Here is a 13,140-nt window from a genome sequence, read left to right as displayed (position 1 = left end):
GGTGGACAGGCAACGTGGACACCTACGTTTGTGAATGAACTTGAGAACGATGCAACATAGAATTTTGAAATTGACACCATGGGTGTATCTGTTAAAGATATCAGATGAGTTCAAATCTCAGTAACCTTGGCTTCAATGTCAGGGTTCGGAGGTCAAATTTTATGAAAATCTTGAGAATGCAGCGACGTAAGGGCTGAAATTGATACTATGGTGTACTGCAACACACCTTTGTATTATGTTGCCCAGCAAGACACAGTGTTTTAAGATGCACTGTTTTTTATTTACAATTTAGCCTTACCGGGTTGTTATCACCAGATTTCTTACTGAAGGTGCCTCCTCATGCGCAGCCATCTGCTCTCAGTTCCTGTCCCTCCTCTAGGTCCTGGCACTGCTCCCTGAACCCACTGCACCACCCCTCCCCCGCAGCTGTGGCACAGTCCACGGCCCACCACATAGCCCTACAAATTCCCCTGGAGAGAAAATCAGCCCCGACTATGTGGGCCCTGGGCTGTGGATCACCTTGAAATTATAAGGCTGGCAAGCCAGATATGACTGGGTGATCTAGGCATTGACATCTTTCATGTGGTGGAGCCACTGCAGCGGGGCACGATCTGAACAGAGGGTAATTCGGCATCCCAGGAGGTAATAACGAAGAGAGTCCACCACCCGCTGGATCGCCAGGCACTGCCATGCTCTACCTGGTTTCTTGTTCTGAGAGTTTCCAACTGATGTAGACAGCGTGATGGTCGACCCCTCTTACTTGCTGGGATGAAACAGCGCCCAGCCCTCTGCTCAACGTGTCAGTCTGCAGAACACAAGGGATGCGGGCAGCTTGCAGTGGTTGTAGTTTTCTCCATTTGAGAATGCAACTGCCTGCCTCCCAGGTGGTACCCCAGATACTGTACCTCCCTCTGTCCAACCGCACACTTCTTCATGTTGGCCTTGTGCCCTGCCTGACTCAGGGACTCCAGGGCTGCAGGCCACCTGCTGCATATGATTCGATGTCACCATGGATGGTCCATGGATCCATGGATGATCATCCAGCTAGGCAGTGGCGTATGCAGCATGTGGACACAGCATCCTGTCTGCAAAGTGCTGGAAAGTGGCTGGGGCTCTGAACAAGCCAAATGGAAGTGTGACCATTTGGTACAATCTGTATGGACTGGAGAAGGCCATTTTTTATCCAGAGACAAGTCTGCCAGTAGCTCTTGATTAATAATAATAATAATAATGGATTGCATTTATATAGCTCTTTTCAAGGCACCCAAAGCGCTTTACAATTCCACTATTCATTCACTCTCACATTCACACACTGGTGGAGGCAGCTACAGTTGTAGCCACAGCTGCCCTGGGGCAGACTGACAGAAGCGAGGCTGCCATATCACGCCATCGGCCCCTCTGGCCAACACCAGTAGGCGGTAGGTGAAGTGTCTTGCCCAAGGACACAACGACCGAGACTGTCTGAGCCGGGGCTCGAACCGGCAACCTTCCGGTTACAAGACGAACTGCCAACTCTTGAGCCACGATCGCCCCAAAATTTAATCCAGCATAATGATAAAACGAGCAGTACCTAATCAATCCATAACCTTGTACCTGAGGCATGGGGTAAGCGTCAAACTGTGACACCTCCTTCACCTTGTGGTAGTCCACGCAGAACAATACAGACCCAGCTTTCTACACCACAAAAACTATGGGGCTACACCAGATGTTTTGTGACTCTTCTATCACCCCTATCTCCAGGATAACAGCCAATTCTTTCTGAGTAATTTGTCTTTTCTGCTTAGGCAATCTATAAGGGTGTGAATGCACTGAGACCCCAATGCACATCTCAAAATGGTACTCTGTGAGAGTGGTGTGACCATGCAGGGGATAGCCTGCAACCCTGTCCGACTGCACCTTTTCATAGTCAACATCCCACACTCACTCTGTGACCAATAGTTCTTGCCGCTTGGCAGGTAATTTTGAGATGGATAAAGGGAGCAATACAAGTACTTTAACTCCCAGTGAAAATTGTCTCAGCCAAGCTCCCCAATTGTACAGGTGAATGGCCTGGTAAATGGCCTGTATTTGTATAGCGCTTTACTAGTCCCTAAAAAAATGAGAGTCTAGCCTGCAATCTCTATTTCGCTCATCCTAATGAATGCACTTAGAAATTATAGACTTTCCAGTGTAGTTCAACCGCTCTACCAACCCGTCATTCTGAGGGTGATGGATGCTTGGCCAAACATATTTGATGGACAGTAATTAAACAGTTCTTTTAGCGTACAAGACATGAAGCCCTGGTCAATCAGTGTCTCTTCCAGGATGCCACTACTTCAGAATATCTGTTGCATAAGCCACCAAAAGTAATACAAAGTGATACCCTCATGCACTATGGTGAAATGGCCAGATGAGATCCATGCCAATGCACTTAAATGGACCCTCCATTAGTGGTAATGAGTACAACATCCTGGGCTGGATGCACACCACAGGCGCACATCCCCTCAAATGCCAAAAAAAACCCCAAACCAGGCCATGATTTGTTCCCTTTTTTTATTGCATGTGACCAGTAATTGGGTTATAATGAGCTGCCTGTAAGATCATTTCTCAATGGCTTTTCTGCACCATCAACTGGGTGTGCCTGCATGGAGCCCGAGTCCACCATAGCCCGGTCTGTACCCACTTGGCACCTTACCAGAGTACTGTATACTCCTGGACCAGAGGAAGTCACTGGAGGGCCAGTGACATGGAACACTCGCCCCATCTCCATCAGCGGGCACTCCCAGTGGACATGTCCCAGCCGCAACTCCAGCACTCCTGCCCCAACAAATGTGCTGCTGTCGTTGAGGGAAGCAAGAGAACGCACACAGGGAGAAGCGTCATTACATGTTGGTGCCATTAAATGTTGGCAGCCAGTGCACTACAGCTGCTGGCTACAGTGGGACGTCACGGGGTCTCCTCCTCCGGGCCCGGACAAGCCAACTTGTTGCCAGCTGCGGCTGCCACACCAGCTCCTGTGGCGCCAGGTGATCCTCAGCCAGTATCACATGAAAATGGACCCCGTTCCACTTTTTCCACTGTGAGCCACCTCGTGAACTTCTCCAATGTTAGCATATTCAGCAGCCTTTCCCCTTCATTGGGCCAGTCTGCAGGCACCTGGCCACCGCCTTATGGAGCCACCTGGCATAGGCAAATGGCCAATCCCTCAGCTCCATCCAGAACCAACAGGAGTGGTCTTAGGGTGGTGAAGCAGGTCTAGGATCACTCAATGGACATCAGGAAAGTAAGTTTTTGCTACAACCAGAAGGCTAAGAGCTGCCATCTGGGCCTCCCTGATGATCTCCAACTCTGTTGGCCAGTCTCCCGTCGCACTGCCCTCTAAACCAACTGCACCACCCCTCCCCTGCAACTGAGCCACAGACCCCACCCTTCCACACAGATCTACTAAAAATCTCATACGAGTCTGAACCTCATTGACCTTGACCTGAAGGTCAAGGTTAGAGGTCAAGTTTTCTGAAAGTCTTGTGAATGTGATAATTTGAGAAGTAAGTCATCCAGGACTTTGACACTGATAACATAGGAGTAGTAAAAATCTCGGACAAGTTGGAATCTCAGTGTCCTTGACCTCAAAGTTAGAAGTCAGGGATCAGGTTTTTGGAAAACCTTGCGAATCCGATAACTTGAGAAGAAGGGGATGTAAGATTTTGAAATACATACTGTAGGTGTATCTACTAGGAGGCTGAGGGGTACCACCACCAGTATTTTTATTTTAATGACAGATGTAGACTGTTTTTTGTCAAATCTGAGTAAACTCCAGTATCTTATTGTGCTTTCACTGTGTCATCTTTTAACAGAAAATGTTAGATTATCTGAAGGACAAGAAGGACGTGGGCTTCTTTCAGAGTCTGGCTGGTCTCATGCAGTCATGCAGGTATAAATAAGATTTCCTTTTCAGGGCTGAAGCAAGTATTTGTTGTCATGATGTAGAGGGTCTAACTCTTTGTTGTGTTATGTGAAAAAAAGAGAGATGTGATAAAAGTAGTTTTCCATGCACCAAGACATCTCCACTGCCTTGTATACTGCGTTATGCCATCTTGAGCAGTAGTGAAGATATGTAAGGATACTCTTTGTAAACTTAGATTCAGCTTTCACTACTGTCGATCTGGTCACCAAACCTACTGGCTTACAACTTTCACACCTGTCTACCACAGGATCAGTGACCTTCTGACTAATCGCATCCAGATGGTTAGATTAGGCCCCTGCTTCTCTTTCACTGTCACATTGAACACCAGCATTATTAAGCTGTGTGTTGAACCTCCTTTTACATCCTCTCTACCCTCTGCATCCCAATCAATTTTCCACACACCACAACTAAGTTTGATGATGAGAAGACTCTGGTTGGCACATCTCAGAAGAAGATGTGACAGCCTTTGTAGATGAAGCCCCAGGATGGGATACAGAGAACAACCCTTAGCTCTACCAAAACCAAAGAACTCATGATAGATTACTGGAGGCACAACAAATATCATAACCCAATACACATTGATGGAGACTGTGTGGCAAAGGTTCCTGTCTTCGAGTTTCTTGGTATACAAGCTTCAGAAAATCACTCCTGGTCCAGAGACTGCACTTATCAAGGCACAGCAGAGATTACACTTCTTGAGAAACTCCCCCTTCATTGCCATTTTGCATCTCTGTAAGATGTGCTGACAGCTCAGTGGCAGACAGAAAATCCCTTCAGAGGATCTTAAAGTCTTCCCAGAAACTAGCTGTACTCTAAACTCGCTTCTTTGGGGAAACTTTCAGCTCTCACTGCCTTAGCAGAGAAGAAAACATGATTCCAATTTGCACATTACCTGTTGAAGTTCCTGCACTTTGGCAGACCATTCAGGTCCCTGTAATCATGAACAAACAGATTTATGAACTGCTTCTGTTCCAGAACCATACTGGAACTGAACTCTGCCAAACACTTATCTTGACTGACTGCCCAGCAAAACAGTAGTTACCTTTGCATTACAAGTACATGCTTCACTCTACCGTAGTGCAGTAATTCATATTGTATTAAATTCTAGTTATTGTGTTCTCTTGTACTGTTGTGTGTTATATTTCATATCATTATTTCTGTTATATTTGCCAGCACCTTCTGCAAATTTGGTTGTACTTTGTGTATTAATGTATGTTATTAATCTGATCTAGAGGGTAACTTTGTGTGCTCAGCGCTTTTGTTTTTCAGGAAATGGCGAACTGTACAAACTCTTTTAGCAGGGTTTAAATTATTATTGTTTATATGTTGAGGTTGTTGTCATTTTGGCTACAAAAGTTTTACTTGGTTCTATTTGCTGACAATATTCCTAGGAAGGTAGTAAAAGGCACAGTTGTAGCAGAGAAAAAAAAAAGCCACCAAACAACTCAAATAAACCAGATGTCAATTTACGAAGAGTGTATGTCAGCCTGACTGAGCCAATGTACAGACCATACGCACATAAAGGAGATGGACAATGGGGCATTCAAGATAACAATGAAATAAAAACATTGAAAACCACATGAGAGGCCAATATTCAACATAAACATGGAATAAAACTGCTGGTCAGAGACTTGCACATATGGGATAAATCCACGGAAAAGGAAAACACTCATCAAACAAGGGCAAGACAAAAACATGAATAGAGCAGAAATGTGATGGATGTAGTGATTCACACTATATTTGTCTTTGTTTTAGTGTTCTGGATCTAAATGCATTTGAGAGGCAAAATAAAGCAGAGGGACTGGGAATGGTGACAGAGGAAGGATCAGGTAAGATTCCCCATGTTTATACCTTTTGGGCTAATTTTGAAAAAATACAGAAACGAAAACCAAAATTTATGAAACATCTCTTTTTCCGGGATGGAGTTTGACGACCTTAACTTTCTACTTATTGAAAGCATAGAGAATGTTAATATTAAAATACTTAACTTATCTAGGTCTAGTTAAAATATTTAATTAACCTAAAGATGGTCAGTTTAAAGCTGCTTTTAAAACAACACAATATTCTGAAATAACCTTCAACACTGTAGAAACATTAAGATTGTAGAGAGCCACCATTTATTTTTCACATTGCTCGTTATAATCAATAAAAAGGTTTTTTGTTTTTTTTCCTGTGTAAATGAGGTGGTAATTCAGTGTTGCTGGTTTGCGTGCATTATCAAGTATGATTTTCTGATGTACAAGTGTGCTGATGATTTGTCTTGTACATCTCTTGTTTGTAAACATTACAAAGACTTTTCAAACTATAAAAATATGTCGCCACTCTTCCCAACTCCATGAAAAAAGTACAGTATTCCTCTTAGTTTGATTAGTAGTATAGTAGTCAACACATTAAAAAATATAATTTGATTATCTAAATATAAAAATGTATATTAGTGTTACTGGCAGTGTATTATACAGTGTTTCACCTTGTACAGTGCTCCTATCCCTGAAGACTACATTAGGAAACGATAAGAAAGCTAGATTTCAGGCTACGTTGAAGACTAAAAGTCATACCAAATGTTGACTTTTCAAAATGATTAACACTGTACAAACTGTTTTTGCCTGTCTTTGTCCCTCAGGACTTTTACATAGTACTGTAAATGCATATCATTGATGACAAAAGCAAATGAAAAAGGTTCTGGTGGTATATTTTTATATATTTTAGGTTTTATTTTAATACATATTTTTTTTATTCCACATGACGAAAAAAGAGCTCTTTTCCCTATATGTAATCTTTTCCTTTGTTTCTTACTTTCTTTCTTACTTTCTTTCTCTGTTTCTTTCTTCCCCCTGTTTTCCTGTTCTTATTTTGGTTTACTGCACTTTCTTTCCTCCCTCAGTCATCACTCATGAGCGTGGTAATTATGCCTTCTGCCATTTTCTTGTGTGTTGGTTGGCCTCTCTCGCTCTCTCTCTCACACATACACACACACATGCACGCACGCACACACACATGTTGTGTCAGTTCTGTCCAGGTCCTGAGTGTGGACCTCTAAGGATGTCCTCGACCTGCTCAGTGCTTGAAGCAACTTTTTTTGCTTCAACTATTCTAGAGGTAGCCAGTTATTACCAAAGTCTTCTTGGTGCTTTTTATAATACCTCTGGGTCTGTGACTGATCTTTGTAGAAGATCTGTATTGAAGATACATAAATATTACTCCCCTTGTAATTTTAAGGTAAAATGTATCTTGTCATTCTTTTTAACAATAAGCAAACTCATTATGATTCTTTGATGAAGAGTTTTAGAATTAAAAAATAAATAAATAAATTTTAAAATAAAAGAAAATCAAGACAAGGCGGAAGTGGTGGAATCACAGTCTTCCTGCCACAACCTGCTGACCTATGGCTCCCCCTCATGATTTGTACAGTGTCTGGCACATTGTGAAAATTAGAAAATGACTAGTAGTCCCCCCAGCACAGCACACCTCCATCTGCCACCCACACCCCGAATCTTACAGTTAAACTTATGTCAGCTGATTGTTGTGTCTCAGTACTGGAGATTGTATTGTGCTGGTTGTTAATTGTTGTGAATTGTACAACTCCCCTCTGTGTTCTCAGCCACAGTTTCTGTCTGTTTCTGGCATTCAGGGCTGCAATGAATAGATTGAATATGTCTAACCAGATACCAAATAAAATTGTAGACTAGACCTCTATTAAAGTTGCACACATTAAGATTTTAGAATAAGGTATTGTATGCCTAGTGAAAGGTGTCACGGGTCATCATAAACCTACAGACTGTTATCAGTAATTTAACACAAACAATGCCGCTGCTTTCAGCTCAACATGTGTTAAAGCATCGTTCAGCTCCCTGCTTTGGTCTGCAGCTTTCCAGTTTGGGTTTTAAACATTAACATTCACCAGGTCACCCAGCACTTAGGGATAGGGTTAATTTCATTTTAGTCATGTGGTAAACAAACCTTTCAATTCTCTTACTTGTTTTTTTAACCTCACAGTTCTGATATAATATTTTAAAAAGGTTACATGTATATAGTTGTTAAAAAGAAAGTACGCCCCCTTTGAATGCAAAGATCATAATTGTCCTTATCAGGTTCTAAAATGATTAAATGCAACCTCAGATGAACAACACATGGCATATTGAATGATGTCATTTATTTAACACACTTTGAGACAAAATGCAGAAGCAGCGTGTGATTATTGGATCTGCAATAACTGACAAGAAATAACCAGAAAAGTCCAGCCATGGCAATTCAATCAGAATGGATTCTGGACTTTGACTGGGCCATTGCAAAACCTTGATAGTTTTGTTTTTTAGCTGTTCTCTTGTAGATTTGCTAATGTACTTTACTCATTAACCCGTTGCATTGGCCCTGTTTGGGCTGTCGAACAGAAGGCCTCCCAAATATTTGACTCGAGAATAGTGGTATACAGAGGAGTTCATGTTGTCTGCAAGGTGCGCTGGTCCTGTGGCTGCTAAACAAGCCCCTTCACCACTGTGCCTATAGTAGTTGGTATGAAGCGTTTGTGTCGATATGTTGTTTGGTTTCGCCAGGTGTGCATTATGGACTGACATCTCCAGTTTGGCCTTGCATGCCTTAAAAACATTCGGCCTCATTTACAACAGTGTGTATTCAGAAATCAGTGATTCATGAATCTTTTGTGCCTGAATTTGTTTGTACTATATGAACATCCACTCCTTAAAAAATTGGCAACTATTTTGAACGTTTCCCACTTGCGAATAGTCTCTGTCACCGCTGTTTCCACTGATGTTTTCTCTTTGGCACTGTGTTAATACAGATATGAAAGCTCCCAACAAACAAACTGCCAAAACTTCAGCTTTTGTAGTCATATTTGACAATGATCAGTTAATAAATTACACTGCCTTAGCAGCACCTGGCTGCTAATTACCCTTAATCCTAAAGATGCTCTTAGTTCTGACATAAATTTACTGTGGTGTATCACATCGTTGAAAAGCTGAGTTTGATTTCTCTAGCCAAAACCAGGCCTTACTACTGTCACACCTGTTTCCAATCAAGAAATCACATAAATAAGACCTCCCTGACAAAGTAGAGTACACCAAAAGATCCTCAAAACCAGATATCATGCTGCCATCCAAGGAAATTTAGGAACAGGTGACAAAAAAAGTAATTAAGATCTCTCAGTCTGGAAAAGGAAAAGCCATTTCTTAAACCTGTAGGACTCGAACGAACCACAGTGAGAGCCATTATCGACAGATAGCGAAAACAAGGAACAGTGGCAAACCTTCTCAGGAGTGACCAGCCGACCAAAGTTAACCCAAGACCGCAGCAACAACTCATCTAAGAGGTGACAAAGACCCCAGAACAACATCCAAAGAGCTGTAGGCCTCATTTGCCTCAGTTTGTGTTCATGACTCCATCATAAGAAAGAGACTGGGCAAAAATGGCCTGCATGGCAGAGTTCCAAGACAAAACCCACTGCTGGTAAAAGGAACATAAAGGCTTGTCTCAGTTTTGCCTGAAAACATCTTGATGATTCCCAAGACCTTTGGGAAAATAGTCTGGGGACTGACTGATGAGACAAAAGTTTAACTTTTTAGAAGGTGTGTGTCCCGTTAGATCTGGTGTAAAAGTAACACAGCATTTCAGAAAAGAAAATCATACCAACAGTAAAATATGGTGATGGTAGTGTGATGTTCCAGGGCTGTTTTGCTGCCTCAGGACGGAAGACTTGCTGTGTAAATGGAACCATGAATTCTGTTGTCTACCAAAACATCCTGAAGGAGAATGTCCGGACATATGTTTGTGTCCCCAAGCTGAAGTGCACTTGGGTTCTGCAGCATGACAATGATCCAAAATACACCAGCAAGTCCACCTCTTAATACTTACAAAGTGCCTTAATGAAAGTCCTGACCTGAATTCCACTGAGATGCAGTGGCTCATTGCCAGTTTGATAATCTGAAACATCTAAATGTGAAAAACGTATTAAAAATAGGAGCTCAAGAAGGGGGCAAACAGTTCTTCACACCACTGTATATCCGTGATCTCATTCTTATAGTCACTACCCATAGCTCATGATCATAGGTGAGGGTAGGGATGTAGATCGACCAGTAAGTTCACAAAAGAAATATAGACTGGCTGGGCAAACTCCCACTCACTCTGAAATATCCGTAGGAGGATGAAGAGCTGGTCCAGTGTTCCACGACCAGTACGAAAACAGCACTGTTCCTCCTGTATCCGAGGTTTGACCAATTAATTAACTTTCCACTACACTACTATAGACCTTCCCAGAGAGGCTGAGGAGTGTGATCCCCCTGTGGTTGAAGTACACACTCTAGCCCACCTTCTTAAAGCCCCCAGAGGCACATCTGCAGATTTCCATGCAATGCATCAACCAGGACAACTCAGGGCCTTTAGGAATTTAGGATTCCTAACCACTTTGAGGCAGTCTTTTTCCATGGCCTCACTGAACTCCTCCCACACATAAGATTTTGCTTCATCTATCACCCGAGCACAAAAACAGCTGAAAGGTATGTGGCTCTGCTGGTACCTGTCAGCTGCTTCCAAAGTCCCTAAGGCTACACAAGCCCTGTAGGACTTCTTCAGCTTGATCGCTCCCTTCATCTCCAGCACCCACCATCTGGTTTGGGGATTACCATCATGACAGGTACCAACCACCTTGCCCCTTTCAGCATGCCCAACAATGGAGGTTGTTGAGCAACCTCCAACAACCTCCAACAGCATTCCTTCGTCCCTCGGAAGGCTGGAGGTGAGAGTCGAAGATCTCATGAACCAGAGCTTCTGGCAGGTGTTTTCAGCACACCTTCACAATTCTGTCCAGCATCCTTCGCCGCCACCTGATTAAACCCACCGCCAGGTGATGATCAGTTGACAGCTGAGCTCCTCACTTCACCTGATTTTCCAGAACATACAGCCACAGATCTGATGATAGGGTCGCAAAATCAATCACGGACCAGTGGACCTGATCATTGAAGTTTCCCAGTAGGACATCTGAGTCACCAGATGAAGCACCCCACCCAGTGACTCCAAGAAGGCTGGGTACTCTGAACTGTTGTTTGTGCTTATGCGCCAAACGACAGAACCCATTCCCTGACCTGAAGGCACAGTGAAACAACCCTCTCCTCCACCAGCCAAAACCACAATGTACAGGCACAATGTAAATAATGAAACAGTACGTCTTGTGTTGTTGTTCATCTTAAGATGGATTTCACTAATTTTAAGACCTGATAAGGTTTTTTTTTATGACCTAATTATATAAAGCCTTCAAATTGAAAGGGGATGTACTTTCTTCTTCATGACTATACACACAGAGATACTCACACATTATATATGTATATATATGCACTGCTTAAAGTTAAAGGAACACTTTGAAAACATTGGATCCCAATGGGGTAAAAACCATGCTAGATATCTACTAATCTACTAATATGAACTGGGTAATGTGTTGGCAATGAAAGGACATTCATTGGAAATGAAACCAATGAAATCAGAGTGAAAAAATAATGTGCGCAGGTTAGTCCATTTTGCTGACATTTCCTTGCAGCAACTCAAACTTGGTAGTTTGTGTGCCCCCCACATGCTTGTATGTATGCCTAACAACATTAGGACATGTTCCTAATGAGATTAAGCACAGTGTCCTGGGGGATCTCCTCCCAGATCAAGACCAGGCCATCATTGAGCTCCTGGGCCGTTGGAGGTGCAATCTAACAAGGTTGGATGGACTGAAAGTAGTACATAGTACAAGTACCTGAGGTATACTGTTGGATTAGGTCTGGTGAACATAGGGGCCTGACTAGTCAGTGGTATCACTTCTTTCATCCTCCAGGAACTGCTTGCATACTCTCACCACATGAGGCCATTGTCATGCACCAGGACCCACTGAACGACCATAGCGTCTGACAGGGCCTGACTTCCAATAGGTATCATCCCGATACCTGTTGGCAGTCAGGGTGCTATAGAGATTGAAAATGTGACGTCATTCAGGGGGTAAAACCGCAAAGGATTCTGGGAACACGTGGCAAGCGGTACTAGCGCACGCAGGCTTTCAATTGAAATCAGTTACACAGCGATAAAAAGAAACGCAAAAAATGTCAAGAAGCTGTTGTATTATTAACTGCAATAGCCGGTCGCATGACAGCCACGGGAAGCCGACGGGTAAAGAGATCGGTTGTTATCGGATGACGTCGTTGAAGAGAAATTGTTTGAGCCATGTTTCCGAAGTAACAAAGAGGCGACGGATGGCCTGGATTGCAGCCATTCGAAGACCAAATATAACGTCCCAGAACACTCCAGCTCACATGTTAGTCTGCTCCAAGCATTTCCACAAAGGTCAGTGTTTTGTAGTAGTTAATACGTCATTTTTCATAACATAATTGGTGATATAGGTTACAAGCAAGTCTGGCGCTGAACAGAAATCATCGCGCTATGCTCCTTTGTTGATTGTGCATAAATAGTGAATTGTCCTGACAGAATATTGCGTTTCGCTTCTGTTATTACCATGGTACATTGACAAAAACATATACTTTTATTCACAGGGTAAAACAGGTTTTTTTGTATCACTAATAGCCCAGTACGATTACAGCATACAATATTATTGTCACTGCTACATTTCTGTAATGCGTACCAGAAATTATTTCCACTACTAATTAATTACCGTTGAGCTCAAAGGTCCTATTAATAAACGGTTAACGAATGTGTATTTATGAAGACGATTTGTGAGACTGGTAAACTTACCTTTGTTCGTACGATGGTCTTTCGTTCTACACGGTGCATTTCAAGGTCCTGCACCCATCCGTCGGTAAACTGTACCTGGGCTTGTTGCAGTGACCTGAAGTTACTAAAAACTTCATGAGTGTATGCACTCACTCCAAGAACCGTATAATTATAAATTTGAGCGTGGTGAAAGTTGGGCAGCACGCTAACGTCTAACCGGAGAATGAACGTTTTGCGGTGCTGCAAATGCTTGCGTTTGATGCATTGCTTTGATTGTTTTGCCACTAGTACCCGGCATGCAATGCGCGAAAGTCACGTGGTCTGTCAATCTCTATTGCCTATCCTGTTGGTCTGTGTGTTTGTCCATCAATATGCCTTCTCAGACTATCACTGACCCATCACTAAACCATTCATGCTGATGTTACAGGCAGCATAACGTTCTCCACTGCGTCTCCAGACCCGTTCACGTCTGTCACACGTGTCAAGGT

General features: G+C 42.9%; 1 protein-coding gene across 8 annotated transcripts in view; it reads left to right on the top strand.

The window, feature by feature from the left end:
- Positions 1-13,140, top strand: part of ryr2a (ryanodine receptor 2a (cardiac)) — a 263,162-nt gene that overhangs the window by 197,054 nt on the left and 52,968 nt on the right. For 6 of the 8 annotated variants that reach the window (XM_084938482.1, XM_084938484.1, XM_084938483.1 and 3 more), the window contains 3 exons: positions 3,834-3,910; positions 5,699-5,772; positions 6,825-6,842. In XM_084938482.1, the coding sequence (XP_084794608.1) occupies positions 3,834-3,910; positions 5,699-5,772; positions 6,825-6,842 (169 nt within the window). The remainder of the gene's footprint in view (positions 1-3,833; positions 3,911-5,698; positions 5,773-6,824; positions 6,843-13,140) is intronic. The other 2 variants (XM_084938488.1, XM_084938486.1) reach the window with 1 other exon arrangement.

The sequence above is a fragment of the Perissodus microlepis genome, chromosome 8, assembly GCF_051167445.1.
Source record: "Perissodus microlepis isolate ML-2025 ecotype Zambia chromosome 8, ASM5116744v1, whole genome shotgun sequence".
Taxonomy (NCBI): domain Eukaryota; kingdom Metazoa; phylum Chordata; class Actinopteri; order Cichliformes; family Cichlidae; genus Perissodus; species Perissodus microlepis.
This window is presented reverse-complemented; position numbering and strand designations above follow the sequence as displayed.